General features: G+C 36.6%; 2 protein-coding genes and 1 non-coding gene across 3 annotated transcripts; 2 read left to right on the top strand and 1 right to left on the bottom strand.

Moving 5' to 3' along the window:
* The first annotated feature begins 3,198 nt into the window (after positions 1-3,198).
* TRNAI-AAU lies at positions 3,199-3,272 on the top strand. Its single transcript has one exon. It is a non-coding gene; the product is annotated as a tRNA-Ile (tRNA).
* Positions 3,273-4,983: 1,711 nt separating this feature from the next.
* LOC122639265 (MYB-like transcription factor 4) lies at positions 4,984-6,424 on the top strand. Its single transcript, XM_043832082.1, has 3 exons — positions 4,984-5,193; positions 5,318-5,447; positions 5,552-6,424. The coding sequence occupies exons 1-3, from the start codon at positions 5,064-5,066 to the stop codon at positions 6,351-6,353; spliced, it is 1,062 nt and encodes a 353-aa protein (XP_043688017.1). The 5' UTR covers positions 4,984-5,063; the 3' UTR covers positions 6,354-6,424.
* Positions 6,425-10,484: 4,060 nt separating this feature from the next.
* Positions 10,485-13,039, bottom strand: LOC122640725 (NAC domain-containing protein 71-like). Its single transcript, XM_043833969.1, has 4 exons — positions 12,811-13,039; positions 12,419-12,714; positions 11,349-11,735; positions 10,485-10,824 (listed from the first exon to the last, which is right to left on the bottom strand). The coding sequence occupies exons 1-4, from the start codon at positions 12,965-12,967 to the stop codon at positions 10,561-10,563; spliced, it is 1,104 nt and encodes a 367-aa protein (XP_043689904.1). The 5' UTR covers positions 12,968-13,039; the 3' UTR covers positions 10,485-10,560.
* Between the last annotated feature and the right edge of the window lie 9,652 nt (positions 13,040-22,691).

The following is a 22,691-nucleotide window of genomic DNA, read 5'->3' as shown; positions in this document are numbered from 1 at the left end:
GATCGTCCTTAATAATATTGGATCTTTCTTCTCTTAACCATGGTGGCATATAGGGGTATATATATATATATATATATATATATATATATATATATATATATATATATATATATATATATGGATGGCTCACCAACTCACATCGATCGATCATGTTATATATGTTGCTCCGTTGCATAGAAGAGAAGCATCTTCATCATCAACAACAACATCACCACCACCACGGGATCTTATTATTATTATTATAAGAAAGTCTAAGGAAATGGATTTTTTTTCTTTCTAAGTGTTTACACCCAGATTTTGCTCTACTCTTTTACGGTTCGATGAAGGCACTCGGTCACAGGGTGACTGGACCAGGTGGATTGATCGAAGCACCATGGCGCCTTCCGGTCAAAGTTGGGTTCATATGCGAAGAGGTGGACAATTAGCATCAAAGACAGTTTTTAGCAGTTAGGACTGGGAAGATGTGCTAGCCTGAACGTGACGAGGTAGTGGCCGATGATTAAGGAGACCATTCTTTATGGTTATCCTTATCGTATAAAATAAGCAGGAAGAGCAAGAAAGAAGGATCAATCAAATACATGCCAAAACTTGCATTTACTTATCTTTACTTTCCTTTATTATTCTTTTTCCTTTTTCACAATGGTGTGAACCTAAGGTTTCTTGTTTTTTACTTTATGCACCCTTATGATTTACACTGTAGATCATTTATTATGAATAATTTGAAGTGCAATTACAGTTCATCTTCAAGTCTCTTTGTTCTGTCGTCTTTGAGAAGTCCTCGGAATACCGGGGCACGAGTAGAACTCTAGACCGCCGCAACGTAACAGGGTGTCCTATTCCCATTCCGATCACACCTCACTGGCTGAAAGATTTTTTATACAACACTAAGATAACAGATGTTTGTCACTTTGTCTTGTCCAATCTTTAAGGATCTCATTTGTTTTTTAAGGCATCGATAGGGATCTTATGGGGGTTTAAAAGCTGTTAAGATAACTTTCATTATCAAGGAGGTCACATTGGAAATGGATTTCTCTCTTTTCTTATATGAAAGATACTAAGATGGCCGGTTTTTTTTTTGTTTAGTGGGGGCAGGTTAGGGAAGTGAAGTTGGGAGGATGCATTTCAGTGTGACAAAGACTTTTGCTGGTGTCACGCAAGTTTTGACCAATGACAGTCAAGATCTCAATATAATAGCATTTTTGGTTAATGATGATTGCAGTTAAATAGGGGAAACAAAATTAAAAAATAATGGAGAAAGTACGTGCAGTGCGCTGCCCCTGTGCGCAGATATATGGGTGTGTGAAGTGGCATCATGCCCTCATAGTAAGGTGAAAAACCCAAGGAGTGTGGCAGTCATTTCATGTGCCATTGTGTCTGGGGATGGGCATAGCACCTAGGTAGCGTTCTCTTTTCCAAAAATAATTTCAAATTATTTTTTAAAAACTTGATGAGCTGAATGGTTTCTTGACTCGTTGCCAAATAGTATTTTGAATTTATGATGAATATTATTATTAGATTGAAAAAGATATTTATCGAAGCTAATGCATTATAAATAACATGCAAACCTAGTTTCTCTTAATCCATGATGAATAAAGAATCTTTTCAACCACAAATATGATCCTCTAATTGGATTTTGAGAAAAATATTTTAGAAATTCAATAATATTAAGTGGTGAGAACTAATATGATGACATTCATTCTTTTCAGAGTCCAATCATAATGTTAAATCATCGATTGATGTATGCCATACAGAAATACTAAATCCATAGCAGTATAGAATCAGTATTTCATACACTCAGATGTATTAATTTATTTAAAAATGAGAGATTTAAAAAACAAAGGGAAAAGGAAAGAGCACCATATGATCACTTTTTTCTAATGGGAAAACTATGGATCGTCCTTATGGGTGATTTCCCCAAATTGCACTTGATAATAAATGCTCTCAATTGTGGGATTATGTGGCAACTCAAATTATTGGATAGATAAATCATGATCTAGAATGACCATGTGTCAAGTTTCAATCCAAATTCTGTGTGCTGCTTTACCATATATAAGTTGCGAACCTCAAATGTGTATCCATGCATCTTCTCATTACTCTATAAATTGTATTGGTAGTCTAAGAGTTTTCAATATGTTTTGGGCCCCTAGCCAACTTAGGTAGATAAAAATGAAACCTGACATGTGAGCAAAGGACATTAATTGGTATCAATCTATTCACAACTTTTGGGTCCCTATCCTATATATTGTAATGGGAAAATCATATGTTATAATCAAGGTTGGTTACAAAAAGATTAATGTAATTTTAATTATTTTTTCTTTTAGTATTTTAATTTTTTTTTAATGGAGGTAAATCTTGTCATTTCATATAAAAATTACATTAAATAACTTTCAATTTTTGAAAACCCTCTTTTTTACCTATGTATTAAATAATTTTTAAGAATAAAATAAAAAGCAATTAAAAGAAGATTAGAACTTCTTAATTCATCGTTTTGGGGACAACAAGTTGTTCCCTATTGTAGTAGAGGCATTTGATATTTGATGCAAAATCAGAGGTTCAACTAAGTGGGTGTCCAATGGTACAATTTTTGTTTAAGAAAAAAATTTTGATCCCTATAAAACAATGTTGATGAAACGGTGATCATCTCAACTAAAATGTTTGTTGTGATAAAGAGGAATAGTATTAATTTAGTCCATATATATATACACCTTACTTTTCTAACGTAGAGGATGATATTGTAACAATTAATATGATAGGGTCTCAGCCACTCAGTATAGAGGGGTCCAATAGTGCTTCACATGAAGTACTACTGGCCCATTCTATATATCGGATAAATCCTCTATTATACGCATTAATTCCAAGTATATATATATATATATATACCACCTTCATGTGTAAGGAAAAATAATCAAATGGTGTTTGGTGTTTTGATCATTGATATAATGACATCATCAAAAACTTAGAAATTGGTCAAAACATTCAAATATGCATGTCACCGGCCATGTAAACTCAGGGTTTAAGGAATCATAATCAGATGAATCAAATCAGCCAAGACCAATCCCAATTCTAGGCGATTTGAAGTGGTCTATTTCACTTGGTTTTTTCTAAGATTCGATCCAGCGATATATTCTAACCTCGGAATCAAAATCCGTGTGTCTATGTGTAATCATGCTTGAAGTTTTCAATTGGTGATTATCAATTGGCCTATTAGCTCAGTTGATTAGAGTGTCGTGCTAATAACGCGAAGGTCACAGGTTCGAGACCTGTATAGGCCAAATGACATTTTAATTGATGTTTTATGTTTGCAATGTCTGGTTTTTTTCCATCATGGATCATGCCATTTGATGCTCCTCATATATAGTGAAATGAAATTGACATCCACTTACGAAAGGAGATGAATCATTCTATTTTGGGAACTTTGTTTAATTCTTTTCTTTTCCACGTGAAAGAAAAAGAAGAAGAAGAAGACAAGGAAAATGGTTTTCCCAAAACAGAGAATGGATGAGTAGTGGGGAAGCAGGAAGCTAGGGTGAAAATGGTGAATTTAATGAAAGGATAAGAACCCAATCTGCCAATCATCATCCTCTTCGTTGACATCAAGAAATTGGTACTCCCAAGCAAGGGTTGAGTGAAGGAATTACATACCCCATGCATTTCAATCTCTCTATCTCTCTCTATATATATATATTAAAAATATATACCTTTTAATATCTTATTATAACGAAACCCAAAACTTTATGTATTGACAGTTTCCCTTTCTTGTATGGTTGAGAGAGAGAGAGAGAGAGAGAGAGAGAGAGGAAAAGAAGAAAAAGATGACACAGCACTTAAGAGTTAAAAGGGGACAAGAGGATTTTCCACGTTGAATTGGGGGTCTGAGAAATGATTAGGGCTTGATCGATATAAATGACCACATCATCATTCCTTCTCTCACGTTAAAGAAGTAAAGAAAAACTAAGTTTTCCTTGTGCACCTTACCGCTTATATACACGTAAAACATTTCTTACTTTCAATACTATTACGTACTATTTATGATCTATCTATCTCATCCTATATATACTCTTTATCTACATATTTTCTGCTATGGGATCGATCTAGTCTTTAATCAAATGGATAAGATTCCCAATTTGGTGTCACTTGCGGATTGATAATTAATGGGAATTAATTTGTAGAATAGATTTCTTCCAATGGTTTTGGTTTTGAGTACTAGGGATGCTACTTGAATGAGGTTCATGTACTGTGACCTAATTAATTGGTGAAATCTAATTAATTAATGAATTTAAAACTAAAGATCGATTAGTAATCAAATTGAAAGTTAAATGTTGAAGACAAGGCTTAATTGGAAGCTACTAAAACACTCATGAGATCACCAGTACGTGGTCCTCTCATGACTCATGAGGTCTCATGAGTGTTCCCTAAGTCACAATTCCAGCACATTATCTCAAGTATTTAGTACTCTCTCTCTCTCTCTCTCTCCATATAGCTATATTTAGTGTTTAATTAATATTATTTTGTAATAGTATAATTTACGTTATTTGATAACTTAAATGGGATTGAAATTTTATGGACAAGAAGAAGAGACCACATACATAGTCCTCCATTCCATGCCAACCTAAGTTGTGTACATTATAGAATATTAAATCATTACAAATTTTAGGACTAGCTATATATAGAAGGGGTGCATGCATGGTACTATTAATATTTGTAGATACAATTTGAAGCTGAATTTTGATATAGGACTTACGTAGATCACATCATTTTCAGAGATATCCAACCGTTGGATATGTCAAATCATTCTTACTCTTCCATTTGGTAGAATGAAACCCATGAATATATATATATATATATAATGTATTTATCACCATATGTGGTTATAATTAAAAAGATTTTCCCTTTAGAAACTGGTAAGACTTTCTAATGTGCAACCATAGGGTCAAGGTTTGAGACTTAGGGAGAGAGAGAGAGAGAGAGAAGCTAGGATATATATATATAAAGAAAAGATAAGGGCTGATAACAATAAATGTTGAGACTCACTACTGGTACTGGTGAGGTGGTGGTGGCTTGAAATGGGTCATCACTGCTGTAACAAACAGAAAGTTAAGAGAGGGCTGTGGTCTCCAGAAGAAGACGAGAAACTCGTAAATTACATCACCACTCATGGCCACGGTTGTTGGAGTTCTGTTCCAAAACAAGCAGGTCACAACTCAGAACTAGAGAAATAAACATCTCCTCTCGATCATCTCTACCTATGTAGTTAGTTAATATTTTTCTTGTAGCTAGCTCTAATAAATTAAGGGGTTTAATTGGTTTGAGGTTGCAGGGCTGCAAAGGTGTGGAAAGAGTTGCAGACTGAGATGGATTAACTACCTAAGACCAGAGCTGAAAAGGGGTTCTTTTTCTGAACAAGAAGAAAGAACCATCATTGATGTTCATAGGATTCTAGGCAACAGGTTTGTTTGTGTTATCGATTTCTTTAAAATCCCAACCCATCAAATTTCTTGGCATTCCCAATTTCTCATCATATGAAGTTCCTTAGTTTATTTATTTTTCACAGATGGGCCCAGATAGCTAAGCATCTACCAGGAAGAACGGATAATGAGGTGAAGAATTTCTGGAACTCATGCATTAAGAAAAAGCTGATTGCACAAGGATTGGATCCAAAAACTCACAATCTCCTCCCTTCTCATCAGTTTAGCAGCAATAAAAATAACAATGCATGCAATAATCTTCATATCTACCAAGAACCCACTTCAATTTTCTCTGTAAATTCACAGATGAGAGATGGACCAATGAACGCAAGTTCACTTTTTATCACATTGCCACCACCACCACCACCACCTCCTCCTCCTCATCCATCTTTTGCATATACTGCTTCTACTCAAATTCATACTCCATTTCATGAAACCATGACAATTATTAATCCCTCCTATGAATACCAAAACCCCAATCTTGCTTGGAATGTTAAAGGCCAAAACTCTCAGGTTTCTTTTGATTTTGCTAGTCGATCTTCTATTGATCAGACCACACCCATCTCCTCATCTCCCATAATTCCATCTGGGTTTGGGTTTTTAGATGAGAATCTCATGTGGGGTGCTTGTGGTGTTGAACCCTTTGAGCCTCCAAGGCAGGAAGAGATGCAACCACCACAGCAAGAAAAGAGAGCCCAGGAGGTATATGAAACTGAGTTCGATGAAACCAATGAAGTGAAGGGTGGTGGTGGTGGTCATCAGGATATGCAGATTGGTTCTTCCTTTAACAGCTCAAACTTCGATCTTGACTTTGTGGAATCTACAATGATGTCTTGTGGGATGTATTGCAATTCGAGTTCCTTGGATCAGCTTGCATGGGATTTTTAGGACTTTTAATTTCTGTATGTATTCTGTCTCGGTTTTGTACTCTTACTAAGGCTGACTATGCATTCCAAAATCAATTTCCATCTCTGGGAATGTGGGCACCTACAACTTGTACATGACAGCTCTCTCTCTCTCTCTCCAACAAAGCAACAAAAAAGATTTTGTTCTCTTTAAACTAGGCACTCATGCCGGGTCAAGAAATTGCTAAGAATTGTAGACAAGTTTTTCATCCTACCCTCATTTTAAGTTTTTATTTTTTTTATGGAGAAATGTTTTCTGTGGGAGTGTGGCCCCTGTGCCAAGACGCATAGGGGCAAAATGACTACCCCACCCCCCATGAAATGCAAAATACCCCACTGGTGATGCTTCTGTGTGTATTCCTAGTGGCTCCCACACAGGCATAGGAGCTGCATTCTCGGATAGCGAACACTTTCCCTTTTTTATTATTAGGTTTTGCTACGTGTAATCACATTTGGTTATATGAATCTGTAAAATAGGAGGATGTTGTTTTTTTGTTTGTTGTAAATGTAGAAATTATATTAATTAAAATTTTTCATAAGATTCATATTTTTTGTTTTTTGTTTTTTGATAGATATATCAATTTATTGCCAAAATGAGAGAAGGAACATGCACACAAAGCCAACAGGCTTACAAAGAACATCCACCCGCCCAACACCCTAAGACAGTGCAATCCGAAAGGACAAATAGTGGAGAAAAATCACTACCCCGGCCTGAATCCAGGAGACTTGATCGAATTACCCATTTCCCAACCAAATATAAATTCCCAATGGATAGATATGTGCAGGATGGAGGTTTTGCATTTGTCATGGATATCCATCTTAATATCCCTTAAAATCATGGGCTAGCTAGGCCTTGTTTTGTTTTGAAAAATCATAAGATTTCTCTCTTTCCAAATGTGATAAATTGTAGAACAAAAGCCATCTTGCCAATTGAACCAATGGGTCTCCATTAAGTTCTTTTGCTACCCATAGAGCTTCCAAAACCACATCTTGTTGAAAATGGCAAGAAGGGGAACAGAGGCTCCAAATCTCCTTTCAAATCATACTAGTGAAGCTACATTCGAATAATAAGTGATTACGGGACTCGAGCCTGACCCAATAGAAGCAACAAAAAGGCGACACTTGAAGTGTCCTTTTAATGAGTTGACCTAACATTGGAAGAGCTCAACAAGGCATCTCCAAAAACTGAAAGATTGCCTAGGAATGCTGAATCGAAACCAGATAGCTTTGGCCCATCCCACATTAGGAGCCACATGCTGACCTAGATGAGAAGGTCCCATAATGGGATGCCTTCCAATTATTACTCTATCAAGATCCTTTCGACTCTTACTCTTACTATAGGGAGGGCATTCCATACATCAAGAAGATCCTCAGACACGGTGGGGGTACGGTTCCATTCACCATTCCTTAAAATGGTATTCACATGAGCCATTTTTTCCGAAACAATGCCATGACGAATGTGCTCAGTATATCTATTGAGGAGGACATCAAAAGGGTGCCAAGGGTCAAGCCAAAGCGAAGTCTTGAGACTGATGCCGATGATGAACTGAATAAAAGGCTCAACTTTGTCTCTATATTTCAAAACTTTCCGCCACACCCAAGAGCAATTCTTCATCATATGAATTATTCAGAAAGAATCATTCTTTAAAGTACATGTGATACACCCACTCAACCAGAGGCTCTACTCTATTGATCCAATCCACCAAATCTGCTTTAAGATCCCTGCCAAGTTCATATCAGAAATCCTCTTTATGCCCAACACCTCCCCCCCCTTTTTCTTGGGTTTGCGCATAGCTTCCGAAGAAATGAAATGAATCTTCTTAGCCAAATCCGGACCAGCCCAAAGAGAACTAGAAAAAAATGAAATGAACCTGCTTGAAGATCCCTGCCAAGTTCATATTTGTTGTCTTATTATTCAATCTACATCAGATGATTACAATTGATCAATGCAATTACACTGTGAAAGACAATTGGTGAATCGATGGCGATTTGAACCGGCATTCTTCGGGCAATTGAGCACAGTTTGGATCTCCTCATTATTGAATCAGATTATAGGGATCCGACCTCTTTCTTAACTATATAACCCAATCTTAAGTTCTTTCAGCATCATTCATCAAATTCACACTTAGAGAGAGTGTACGTGTCTAGAGACTAGAGTAATCAAATTCAGGTGCTTCAATTCTCTTGTTTTTCGTTTTTTAGGCTTAAAATCCATGTAGACAAACATGGAAAATTATCGCCTCCAGTACTGGGGGCGGTGCTATGCCGCACGTTGCGCATAGCACCCCCCAATACACACTTAGAGAGAGTGTACGTGTCTAGAGACTAGAGTAATCAAATTCGGGTGCTTCAATTCTCTTGTTTTTCGTTTTTTAGGCTTAAAATCCATGTAGACAAACATGGAAAATTATCGCCTCCAGTACTGGGGGCAGTGCTACGCCGCACGTTGCGCATAGCACCCCCCAATACTGGGGGCGATAACGATCCAGACAAACATCAATGTGTCTCTCTTGTGTACCCGCTTTTACTCTCACATTAATTGCACTTATCTACCTATTAATTTGGCTTCCAATAGACAGTATCCTAGTTACATGGCACTAAGGTTTCCTTTGGTATGATTTATATTTCTATTTATCTAATCCATTTCTATTTCTGTAGGTGCTTGATATGATTTACTATCCTTATTTCTCATTAAAAAAATCAAAATAAATAGAAATTCATAAATAGGGGAAAAATCTGTTTATGATTTATGAGCAAAAATTATTTATTATTTATTTATGCCCTAAACAGTTAATGAGCAGCTAGGTGTTCTAGTGGCTCAAAACCAGGTGTAATATATTAGTAATTTCAACAGACCTTATTAATATTCATGAGAGCGTGGTGGTCATTTTGTACGTTCCTGTGTCTGGGCGTAAGGGTAGCACACCGCATACACCCAGGTAGCATTCTTTCTCCCCCCTACCAAAAAAAAAAAAAACTCATAAACTTACAAAATTGGCAATATTATTTTATTAATTTTTTAATCCTGACCCATGTCATTTTGGTTAATTAGAGAGGCAAATGAAATAAATGACTCAGCATTGAGCTATTCTTGGGCAGTCGTTGATGGAGGCCGGCAATCAAGAAAGCAAACTATAGAGGGGGGCCAATGAAATTGAAATTGGTGTGTGGTTGGTATACTTTTTAAAGTATAAATGTTAGGGTTAATGTGTGAAAACACAATCCAATCACGTACATAATAATAAAATACTTTTGTATTTATAGGGAATTGTTAAATTGTTTCTGTGAGGTTAGTAAAACACTTTCTAGAGCATTTCTTTGTTTGGTTTCATTAATTAGTAACCTCGACATCTCATGTTTAGGTTTACTTATATAGAAGGTTAATTAGGTCCCTTCTTCTAACTTGATGATGAAACCATTTATATAACAAAAACTTTATGTACCCATTTTTTGCCCAAATAAATTAAACCTTAGAAATTTAATTTTGAGTGCATCTTATTGGGATCGTGATCTTCTACGGTGTGCTGCTCGTACCGATCTATGCGGCTCAGACACATCATCGTGCACAATATCTGCCTTACCTTTGCCCAAGCGTCTTACTTGAATAGAGGTAAGACGAACATTGCGTGCGACAATGTGTCTGACCGCACAGGCCGCTACGGCGCACCATAGAGCCATAGAGGATCTGTTTTGATCTTATTATACCCATTTTCTTGCTCTGGGTTTAAACCCTCCAAACCTCTCGCGCCCCCCCCCCCCCCCCAAAAAAAAAAAAAAAAAAAAAAAAATCTATTTTCCACCTTAAATTGAGAAACTGTGAGTCTTGGACACACCATGCACAACCCCAGATCAAAAAACAAAACAAACAAATTTCTATTGATTAATCACACTGCAAAGAAAGCCATTCAATTACAACTTTGTTTCAATTCCCTTTCAAGTCATAAAAAATCTCTACTTTCTATTATTTCATATAGAAACTTCTTTAGTATGTATCCCAATGAATCGTAGTATTACAGTATCTGTAGCCTGTAGGTAAGGAATGTAAATACTTCACTTGCTCATGAAGTTGTCAATATCGATCATCACTAGTACTTCACTGTTCTCTAATTAACAATCCACTAGCTAGTTGCTGCTCCTTCCTTTACCATTCAGGAATGAAGAACCAGTGCCATCCGAAGTGTAGTTTTATTTCACTCAGTTTTGGGTACGTAGCTGAAATAGCTGTAATCTGGGCAGGGTAGTGCTTCATGGTTCTCTTGAGTGGAACACAGATAGAGGATATCCTCTAACATACTATTATACTTGTCATACTCATGATCATCCATACTACGCAGCTGCTTTGATGATAACTTTGTCTCTACTGTATCCATCTGTGGGAAATCCTCTAATTCTAATGGTGGATAAGAAAGCTTCTGGTGGTGTTGTAACCATGTGTAGTTTGGCATTGTTAGATCCTGCATATATTAACAAAAATAGGGGGGGAAACTTAATTGGGACAAAGATCTAAAAGATTAAAAGAAATGACATGGGAGTCAGTCAAGAGATTTTTAGGAGAAAAGGAGAACTTTAAAAAGGATATGTGAAGTGTAACTTTTATTACTTTACACCCAAATATTCAAAAGACCCACCCAGTGAAGGTGAAGGACCATCTCATCAAGACCACAAGCCCTTAATCAACTTTATGGGTAAGATCACATTATTCAAGGTCCATATATAATAGAAGACTAACAAGTTTTTTGTTACTGGAAAATTCTTGGTTGTGAACAAGAAGCCTCCATTAAAGGCACTATTATTGCTCAAAATGTCTCATTCAAAGGTGACCCTACCAGTTGAACTGTTGGAATTGGTGAAGAGTGTACTTAGCAGCTGCAGCAGTAACTAGATAGAGGAGATCCTTTACATTTGTGGTATCTTTTTTGCTTCTTTTGATTGGAATAAAAATATGCATGCTTTTATCATACCCAAGAAAAGAGTGTACCTTTGTTAGATTAGATGATGAGCAGTCCACACTGACCAAGCAACCAATATTTGTGGCACCACTACTATTTGCTTCATGATCTGAACCAAAAGGAACAGTATTATTACTGCTTAGATCGTCTGTACTGCCATTGTCTATAGCTGTTCCCTGAGTGACTTCCGAGGAAGAAGCATCAGAAGGAAATTTTGAATAATCTTGTTCATAATTAATCTCTTCTCCAACATCTTTCCTTTGGGAGTTGTCATTGCCGCTTGGATCATCCATTAAATCATCCGAGCGGCAATGGTTGTCGTCTTTCTCATGATCTGCTACACTTTGTTCATCATCCTTTGCAGCTTTGGTTATTTGGATTGTTTTCTTGAATATACGACACAGTGCATAACCATCCTGCAATTCAATACCGTATCAATTAGTTTAGCAACAAAATTTGATTCTATAGTAGAAATTAATTAGGCAAAAATAAAGCCATGCATGCCACATCGGATGTGAGTAGTCCAATGCGGAGATTTATAAGTACTTGATGACCACTTTCTCCTTAATGGTTAATTTTTAAGGATGAATTTTACCAAAATCCCAACAAGTGGTATCAGAGCCAAGATTGTTGCAGAGCCAATCCATATCTGATATATCAAATTTCACTTCCTGAAACTGAATATAAATATAAGTAACTGATCTACACAAAATCTAATTCTCTACAATCGATCAGCGAGATCGAAACTCATTAACTTGTTTTCTAGAAAATCAAGTTCATGACTGTCTTCTTTCGCTCAAGATCATCCTCAAAGACTGTTAAATAACCTGCATTTATGTCTTATATGTCTTCGGTCCTGAATACTACAGTATCTTAGTAAACCTAAAATGATGCAAAAAAAAAAAAAAAAAAAAAAATCCTTAACAAGGAGGGAAATGCTAATCCAATGGTGTAGATTAATCTATGACCACCCTTAATTAACTAACCACTTTCCCTAATTCATTTATTCATCCATTAAGATTTTGGTGAATGAAGGCATTAATTATATTGCTTGTTTAATTTCTGAAAGCTGCAATATATGAGTGGAAGCTGGGAATACCTTCAAAGGTGATCTGTTGTTGTTGTTGTTGTTGTTATCAAAGAGGGAGTCGAGAAGACGATACTCATGCATAACCCAATTGGTGCGGATGCCATGAGGAGCACGGCCTCTGTAATAAACCAATGTCTTCTTCATCCCAACTGCTCTGTTGTGAGATTGAACTGTCCTGTCCTTCCCTGTCGCCTTCCAATATCCAGCTTTGGTTGCTCGATTAGTTCTCGACCCATTTGGATATTTTCGATCTCTTGGACTAAAGAAATACCACTCCATATCTTTACTTGGTAGATATGACTTATCTGTAATATATATATATGAAATATTAATACACTAACAAATTAATTATGAATAGAGTGATCCATATATGAGCTTCTGTAACAAAGTTCATGTTGTACCTGGTAAGTCCCATGGCTCACATTTGTAGAGATCAACCTCTGGAATGATTTCAAGCTCAATTCTTCTGCCATTGATTTTCCTCTCAAGATAGTAAGCGACAAGTTCCTCATCTGTTGGATGGAATCGAAACCCAGGAGGGAGACTAACAGGAGCCATTCTATGAGAGAGAGAGAGAGAGAGAGAGAGAGATGTGCAGCAAATGATAGGAGAAATGAGTAGTAAGGGAAGTGGAGGGAATCAGATAGAACAGGGAGACTTGAATGGATGTTCAACTAAATAGCCTACTGTTTGTAGCTTTTGGACCACAGACAAAAGAAACAAAAGCTCCTAATCTTGTAATTTTAAATGAAGACATTGTGTTTACTGTTTAATTTTATTTTTTTTTTAATTTCTCAAGGTAGGAAGGAAAACCCCATTAATTGATGAAGCATAATCTTACATGAAAATTGATCATCTTAGCCTTTAAATCTGTTTTAAAGGATTCCAATTCAAAAACCCTAACTTTTCTTTGAATAGTTTTTTTTTTTTTTTTAAAAAAAAAAAAAAAGGGTAATTTCAAGAGTGATATTATTTTATGAATTATGATATCAGCATATATAGTGTGGCTTTTGTAGATTCTGTAGTAGTGTTTTGTGTGAAAACCCACAAGGAGGATAAGAAGCTTCTCTACTTTTGTCTGCTCACAAACTAACAAAACCAGAGGCTCCTAAAAAGGTTGTGTGGGCCACTAACCGTCCAATCCCAGAGACACGCAATACTATGCCACCTCTCTTTAAGAAATAATTATATAGTTTTTATAATCTTTTTTAACAATTTATTACATAATATAATGATATTTACTCTTCAAAAAGGAATAATCCACTGTTACTGTGATATGAATTCATGAATAAAGTTCCCTACCTATGACAGCGCATGGGAGAGATTGATTCCATTTTTCTCCCTAGAGGGTGGCAAGCAGATGGGACCTTTATGGTAGTAATCTTAGATAATAATAGATCTGATTAAAGTACCACTATCTCATTAACTTTTTTTCTTTTGATTATGAAGCTACAATCCCCATTGGAGTTTATTAGTTGTTATGGTGTTAGAAATCCAATTAAGTTTTATTTTTTATTTTTTTAAAATTAGGATTTCTAGTGAAAAATTGTTTTTTTTTTTTATAATTTTTTTATTAATAATGTGAATAGATATAAAATTAAAGTTTCTTAGGATGTTAAAGGAAATGAAGAATAAGCTACTAGATGAGATTAGCATAATTAATTAACTAATATATTACTAAAGACAACTATAGGCAATGTCGTAGGTGGGGTTTTCATTTGGCAGTTTATATCTGGTGTTTCTGGTTAGTTCCAGTTTTGTTTGTACTCTACTCTTTTTCTTTTTAATACATACGACCTTTTAGTAAAAAAAAAATTACTAAAGGCAACCAAAATATATAAAAATATACATCGCATTTGTTTCAAATTTGATTGAAAATTTTTGTTTATTTATTTTATTTCACATCTTTTTGATGATGTTATTATACAACTTTTTGTATAGTAATTATAAAAAAAAATAGAAAATCTTAAGTTACCTAAATAATATTTTAACATTTTTTCTATTAATTGATCAAACTCTAAGAGAGAGTACATTTAATTCAAATTTTTAGATTTGAATGAGACTAGTAATTAATCTATTACATTATAAAACTTTTTCAATAATTTCGTCCTCTAGCTCTATGTGAAATGTGAGGGATATTATATGATTTCCTATGAGCATAAGTTTGTTTTATTGGATCAGGTTTTCTGTGACTATGATCCATATCCAAATCAAGTACTATTTTTGGTCTACTTCTTTACATACTCTAGATATAATTCTAAATTCTACCCAAAAAAAAAAGATATAATTCTAAATTATCATAATCATAAAAATAAATATGTACCAATCAATTATTTTACAATTAGTATTAATGGAATTATTAAATTTAATATTTTAATTATTTAGATTAATAACTAAGTTTTAAATTTTCACTAAAGATTTGGTCATCTAATTTGACCAATTGCAACTTCTTGATTTGAATTGAATATTTGAATTATTGAGGGAAAAAATTAACACATACACATTATATCGATACAATCACATCTACACATAACAATACCATTCCCAATAAGATTCATATAGTCTTCATAAAAAATGTATACAAAAATATGTAACATTTACCATGCTATCATGTACCTAAAACCTCCAAACTTCCATTTTGCTATCTCATACCTAAAATCTTCAAATTACCATCAAATCTCAGGTATAAGAATGAGCCCCCCCCCCCCTTCCCTCTCCAACAACACAATTTTTGCCAAGTATTTCTCCACCACCTGGTGAACATTCATCCACCATCACAAGCCCCTATAATGTTTTACTATGTTCCCCAAAATACCCTCCCGATACCCCTCACGTGCATTTGAACATGTCGTGGTTGAAGGAAAACTCGGTCATTTTTTTTAAACAACATTATCAAAAAAGGAAAATTTTAAACTCAATATAAGAAAAGAGAACGTCTTTTAAATATCAATCATGTGTTATAATAGTTAATTTTTTGGGACCATAGAGAATAGTAGAACAAGGCCTACGATACTGTTCTTTTGTTGGAAGCTTAAAAGATTTGAGAGAAAAAAAAATTCAAAAGAAAATAAAATTGACCGTTCTCTGCATGGGAGTGTAGGAGCTACACACGTATAGCAACCAATAAGAACGCTCAAGATGACACATTGAAGGCAGAATTTCCATCATTCATGGGGGCGGGGCGATCATTCTACCCCCACTATCGGGGCATAACCCTTGGATCCACGTAGGAAACTTTTCTCCATAAAGAAAGATAGAAAATTTATTCATGAATCGAACACCATGCTATATATTTTTAAGAAGAACTTATTTATTTTTTTTATTTGCTCTTGGATTGGATGGAGAGGGTTTTGTACCTATGCTTCTGTAGAGCTTCAATATTGGTATGCTACTGTCCAAATTAATTAATGGCATTGATGGATGAAAAGGTGGGCCACATAGATGGATGGGGGACTGTGGTATGTGGGGTCCATTATATTTTTGCTCCATGCACCTTTTCTATATTCTAAGAGGGAAAGAACACTTTAGCATTCAACAGTTGATGATGATGATCAGTTGGGGGACTCTCGAGTCTCTTCATCAGCTGAACAAGTCTTATTACCTGGCAACCCACACTGGCCCCTCTCTTTTGCTTTTTCATTTGCTCTACTTTTTCTTTACTGTTTCTTCTGTTCTTCTCCATACGAGTATGTGCCCTTTGATTTTTCCTTCTTTTTAAAATATCATTTTTCATTTCGGTAAAGACACCCTAAACTCTTTAATGATTACAACACAATCTTTGACTGGTCATCTCTCTCTCTCTCTCTCACAGTGGTATTACACAACTCAATTCATGTCACAAGTGAGATGTAAAGCTAATTAGAGAGAACCTCTCTCTCTCTCTCTCTCTCTCTCTCTCAAACTGGTTTTACACAATTCAATTCTGTCACAAGTGAGATGTAAAAAACCCTTAATAAAGCAAGAGAGAAACAAATAAAGGTTTGTATGTCTTTCACATATTATAAATGTAGATCTTTTGTATACCACATGCAAACGCTAAGTATGAATTATGCATGTGAATGTAGCTTTCTTGAGAAAGAGAGAGAGAGAGAGAAGAAGAAGAAGAAGAAGAAGCGGAGGAGGAGATTGGAGGTGGGGCTTTAGCCGAAAGACCCTTTACTAACAGTCCTTGGCAACATTCACTAAGTCATTTTGGTTGTGATTCAAAATTTGCTTGTATAGTTATTACAAAAGGTTGAATAAAAATGTTACTACAAAGGGAAGCAGCAGGACAGTATAGTTACTACAAAAGGTTGGATAAAAATGGTTAACCAGAATATTTTGATTCAATACGTACAGGTCTCTTAGCCATTTTGGTTGATTCAAACTTTGCTTGTTTAGTAAAGGGATGTATGAGATCGGATTTGGGTCCTTTGTAGAGCGACAGGGTTTGTAGTGCACCATCCGATAGCTCGCAATATTTGGACACGTAACCCAATACATAGATGGGGTGTTGGGCTGTGTGTCCAAATACTTATGCACCGTTGGATGTGCGTTACACTTCCTATCATGCTACAGACCGTTGAATATGTGCTACACTCCTTATCACGCTACAAAGAAGCCCAACGCTGTGAGATCTATATCACCAAGAGAATTCTAAAGCCATGCTCCCGTACACACAATCTGTCTATGAGGATAATAAAAGAAGGGTGGTGTTGTTAGGGGTGTGGATTGGCGATGAGCTCTGGATTCGGGGAATGTCGGTCGGCCATGATTTGCGTGCAAAGGCAAATTTACAGATTCTTCGCCATTCCACGCGTTTGCTCCTGGAGTTTCATGAAAATGTAGCATCCAAGGGAGGGTGGTTTTTTTATTTATTTATTTCTCAATTCTTCCATGTGGTGTAGTTAAAATGTATATTATATGTCTTTCTTCTTTTTTAGAATATGATATGATTGTCCATTTATTATTATATCTTAAATATTGTTAATGGCCTGGAACAGATCCTCTATGGCGCGCTGTCCCATCCGGCCTGTACTGTACATACACGGGATCATGTGCAATGGCAATCTTACCTCTGCTTGAACACCTTGTTTGAACGAGGTAAGACGGTCATTACGCACAGCCTTGTGTCTGTGCAGCACAGGCCAGACAGGCAAATACGCCGTAGAAAATCTGGATCTGCTGGCCCTACATGTTTTGAACATAAATTGCTTAAAAGCAAGCATATATAGAAGTTTCATATATTGTAGCAATACTTATTGAGATCCAACTGCAATTAAATAATATTCAACTAGAAACAAGGAAGGAATATGAACTGGCATGTGGGTTTAATCACTATACTGATGTAAGAAATGTACTTAATTAGAAGGAATTGGAAAAGGATGGATATGTTGAGTCTTTTTTACTACTGCAGTACTGCCCTTTCAAGTCATTCTTGACTTGAGTTTTCCAAAGAATGATTAATTAATAGTAGCCAATCCTTATTTCAATGTAATATTTGCTCCTCAATTTAAATTTAAGAGAAAGGGTTGTCAAGCCAACCGGGGTGAGAGAGTTAGGGATTACGGAATACAATGAAGAAACTGATACCTAAAATGATGGAAAAAAAAAAAAAAAGGAAGGAAACTATAAATAAACAATCACAATGCAAGTCATGTACTTTGACAAGATCATCTACACCTACCGTGAGATGAGATGTGCTTCACTATCAATGAAGAATAGGGTTACAGCTGCTATTTTTCATGTCTCCCTTAAATTACAGAGAATAAACTCGCTACAATTCATAGCAACATTATATAGGTAAATTTTATCAAAATACTCATATAATCCTAAAAAAAAAAATTTAGGCGTTCGAGGCTTTGGGCCCTACAGCCTCTTAACGGCCCTTTGGAATCAGCCCACAAATGCAGGAAATAAAATACAAAACATCATACCCCCAACACATGGTTCATCAAAAAGGGCAAAGAGGGGGAGAGCATGTAAGGAGAAGAGAGAAAGAGATAGAGCACATTGGCATAGCGTACATCGCTTGCTCAGAGAGAATTTTCCCTAAATTTTTAAAAAATGCTTATATACTATATAGATAAATGTACATTTATGCTGTGATGCTAATTTATGATTGTACACTAGAGCTTAGCAAAATTATAGACATTAGAAGTATATAATGAAATATAAACTAGCATTATCGATCATAAGCTTGCATGCATAAAAATTAACTTTCTGAAAATTAATTAACTACACTAGTGAGGTAGGAAAATATCTAATCTTATTATTTATTTTTGGTAAACATATCTAATCTATACTAACAAGCCATATGAAAAGAGTCTAACTAAAGCAAGCTAGATACATTTACTCTAAACACATGACAATTTATTCAAAATTTAAATCTATATTATTCTAATCATACCGAATGAGCCAGAGCCACGGGTGGGCCTAGCCATAGATTATCTAAAATCCCCGGCAACATTTAATATGCCATTGAGCAAATTGAATTTTTGAAGTCTCTTTCCAACTGAAAAGAAGAAGGGGAAAAAAAAAGCCTCATCTTCGGAAATCAAAACTACCTGGGCTCAAGTGACGAACCCCGATATGGCCCAATGACCTCCATACTAGCTTTTTGTCTAAAAAAATTTACTCAGTACATGGACTGGCCTAATACCAAAGCCCAGCTAAGCCCAAACCTTTCTTTGGGGCCCAAAAACTCAAAACAATTCTAAACATATAAACCCCAAACAAACTACAACCCTTTTGATTCAAGGGAGGAAGTCAGGACTAACCCCAGCCCTAGATCTCAAGTCAATATCTTATTGGGGTTCACCCTAAGGTTTGAACCAAAGTTCTAAGACTCGGGTCTCGGTGGCATCTCGGCCAAGCCAGAAATCGAGTCGAGCCGAGATCTCGGTGAGTTGATGCAAATTTATTTTTTTTTACTCGGACCCCCAACTCGGTGGGTTTTACACATATTTTGGGTCTGAAACTTGGTATCTAGCCTATTTCAGGCCATTTAAACACAATGGCATGCCCAGATTTGCCAAAAAACAAGTCCAAATATTAGTTTTACTTTGGATCATAGGTTGGTAGGCGACGAGTCGTACTAAAAGTCTAAAACAACCTCTCTACATATAATTTAGTAAAACATAGAAAATTAGTAATCAAAACATTCTAATTAGTACATTTCAATCAAAACATTCAAAAAAAAAGTACATTACATCAATGTTCACTGAATTTATTACATAAAATATGACTGAGCAATAAATTCATCCCCATATTGATCCACAAAGAATTCCCATGTCATGGAATTGCTGTAGTGTTGCACATAGTGTGACACAACTACCATATAAGTCTTCTGATCAACATATACCAATCTCCCTATCTTAGGGTACATGGGAGGCTGTTGGTATGAGGTGTAAGATCCATTGCTACTGTCATATTGAGTTTGAGGCATGTATGGCTGGTTTGGGACTGGGAATATGTACCCAAAACCTAACCCCGAGCTTTGACTGTCATACTCACCTGCTGACTGCCCATACTGACCATAGGCACTATAATCAGAACCGGTGCTCTCCTGGCCATAATCATAGCCATGATGATGCTGAGATGCTTACCATGACTGATGCTCACTAATAGTATTTATACTCATGCTTTCGAAACTTGCAAGCATGGTGTTCATACTACTGTCATCATCCTGAGCATCTGACTGATGTGAGTGTTTGCGACCCTTCTTTCTGTTGTATATTTTAGAGTGGCCACCATGGTCTTGATCTTGAGTGGCATGCGTAAACTGAGACTCACCGGTGAAACGCACAGGGTCCCCCTGCGTTCCCACATCACACTGGTACTGCTCGCTCATCCCCTCATGACGATCATCATAATAACCGCCACTTTGCATGCCACCACCACCATTACCACTACCACCATCACCATCACCATCACCACCACCATCATCATCAGCAGCAGGACTTCCTACAACAGGCTTAAAAGGTTTCGGTGACTCTGCATGTGCACGCCCCTCTTACGACGACATATAATCATCAACATCAGTGTCGGTTACAGACACAATGGTGGGGTCGGGCCTACCCCCAGGCTGATCCATATCGGGTGTACCACGATCCCTCATCCACTAGAATAGGGGATCCTCATCGTCATCAGAGTCCTCTTGGAAAATGTTGGACCGTTCAATGGGTTCTTTATCATTGGCCTCAATTCCTTCACGTATGTGCCTCATCCTTAATCTCATATTGTAGTGCACATACACAAGCTGCTCTAGTCGTTCGCTATCCAACCTGTTCCGCCTCTTTGAATGTATCAATGAGAATGTACTCCAGTTGGGCTCACATCCGGAGGATGAACAAGTTTGTGAGAGCACTCTCACTGCTATCTTCTTCAGGTTGGGTGAACTTGTACCATAAAGCACCCACCAGTCGGCTGCATTACAAATATAGAATAATAAGAATATGTACATTCTAAAGAGATAAAATTATAATTCATAAATATAATATCATGCCACCTACCAGGGTCTGACTTTTGTCTACCCTCCACTGCAGCTTGTCGATCGAAACTTGCTGAGGCCTCTCTGAAGTATTTGATCTATTTTCAATTTGAGGCATTAGTATTTTCTATTTAGTAATTACATTCATAAATTAACTACCAAAGTACCAAAGTCCCATACTCTCACCTCATCATTGCAAGCAGATTGTGTCTTTGGAGTGGGTTCCAACTTCTCAGTAACAGCTTGGACTGCCACTAACAATTCTATGTCTAGCCCAAGATCATGGGAGTAGTGATACTTTGGATTCAAATAGTATGCTGGTAAAGTAGACACCACAAATATGATTTGTTAGTGACTTAATGCCTTTGGGTTTTGAATATGTAAATGTACAAAAGTTATAACATTTAAAGTGTAAAGTATGTTGAACTCACCAGCTTTATGCACTGGATGACTCAAGTGCTTCTCCCACCGCTCATCAATGATGTTAGTGTAGGACTTTGCACTTCGAGGTATAGCAGCTCTAATTATTTTTTTCATTTTTTGGATGGCAGCATAAATGTGGGCCAATGTAGGCTTCTTCTCTGTATCAACCATCCTCAGTACTACTACCACTGGCTCTAATATGGCAACCACTTTCCCCAAGTCCTTCCAAAATCCATCACTTACAATGGTCTGTTGTGTTGCCTTTGCTTCTTCTGACTTAGAACCTTGCCAACTAAACCATTGTTCACTTGCAAACATAGACCTCAGACCTATTGCCTTAGTCTGAAAGCTCTTCGATGCAATGTAATTGGTGATAAATCGAGTGACACCAGGCCTCACTAAATCTCCATTGCATTTCTCCCTCAACAAGGCTAAAGCATAAGCATGGTTGTACACAAAAGTTGTCACTTGTCTTGCCCTATTTACCACACCCGCCACCAAAGTCTTTTTTCCCATATCCTTCAGCATTAAATCAATAGAATGGGCTGCACATGGGGTTCAAAAGAGTTGGATCCTCTTACTCTTCTTATTAATCTACTTCTCTCCAGCCTTTTTAAAATTGGAACCGTTATCCGTCACAATTTGGATAACGTTCCTTGGTCCTACCTCCTCCACCACTTGCTTCAACTCTTTATACAAGTATGATGCATCCTTTACATTCTTTGATGCATCGATAGACTTCAAGAATACAGTCTTTCCATTGCAACTTACCATGAAATTTATGATGGACAGTCTAGTAGGTCCAGTCCATCCATCAGCCATAAGAGTAATCCTATATGTCTCTCACATTGGCTTCAAACTATTTATGTAATCTTTTAGCTCTTGTACCTCCTGAGGCAAATATACATTGTATAATTCATGTGGTGAAGGTCCCTTCCATCCTGCACTAGCCCTCCTTGTAGCATCAAGGAATGCATTATAGTATGTTCCTTGTGCTACATTGGCTGGAATGCCATGGTAAAGCATGAACTTGCTGAAGGCTTTTCGTGCTTCCTCTTGTTTACCACCAAATATTTGTGGGATAGTTGGCTGGTAGACATCTTGTTGTCTAAAAGTTGTGGGATCCTGCTCAAAAATGGGATCTGGAGCTTGTACTTGTGGTCGGGTTGGGGGTCGTGGTATATTTCTTGTCCCAGTGCTTTTCCTCCTCTCATCTTCTTGTACTGGTGCAGCTGAGCCAGATCCACCAGCTCCTCTTGCTTGCTCACATGCTCTTATATTCTCAAAATGAAAACTTTGTCTACTCTCAGCCAAAGTCTGCTGATAAATTCTCCATTCAGCCTCTGATTGAAACTCACCAGGTGGAGGCCCAATGTCAGTATCATCTCC

This window comes from Telopea speciosissima, chromosome 9, assembly GCF_018873765.1.
Source record: "Telopea speciosissima isolate NSW1024214 ecotype Mountain lineage chromosome 9, Tspe_v1, whole genome shotgun sequence".
NCBI lineage: Eukaryota > Viridiplantae > Streptophyta > Magnoliopsida > Proteales > Proteaceae > Telopea > Telopea speciosissima.
The sequence above is the reverse complement of the archived record's forward strand: the minus strand, read 5'-3'. Positions and strand labels throughout refer to the sequence as shown.

Bases quoted from the DNA above. Each gene is read 5' to 3' on its own strand.
- LOC122640725 (XM_043833969.1), bottom strand. From the start codon at position 12,967: ATGGCTCCTGTTAGTCTCCCTCCTGGGTTTCGATTCCATCCAACAGAT. The intron at 12,715-12,810 runs GTACAACATGAA...TATATATTACAG, and splicing joins TGAGCCATGGGACTTACCAG to ATAAGTCATATCTACCAAGT. The intron at 11,736-12,418 runs GTATTCCCAGCT...ATTGAATTGCAG, and splicing joins ACAACAGATCACCTTTGAAG to GATGGTTATGCACTGTGTCG.
- LOC122639265 (XM_043832082.1), top strand. From the start codon at position 5,064: ATGGGTCATCACTGCTGTAACAAACAGAAAGTTAAGAGAGGGCTGTGG. The intron at 5,194-5,317 runs GTCACAACTCAG...TTGAGGTTGCAG, and splicing joins TTCTGTTCCAAAACAAGCAG to GGCTGCAAAGGTGTGGAAAG. The intron at 5,448-5,551 runs GTTTGTTTGTGT...TATTTTTCACAG, and splicing joins CATAGGATTCTAGGCAACAG to ATGGGCCCAGATAGCTAAGC.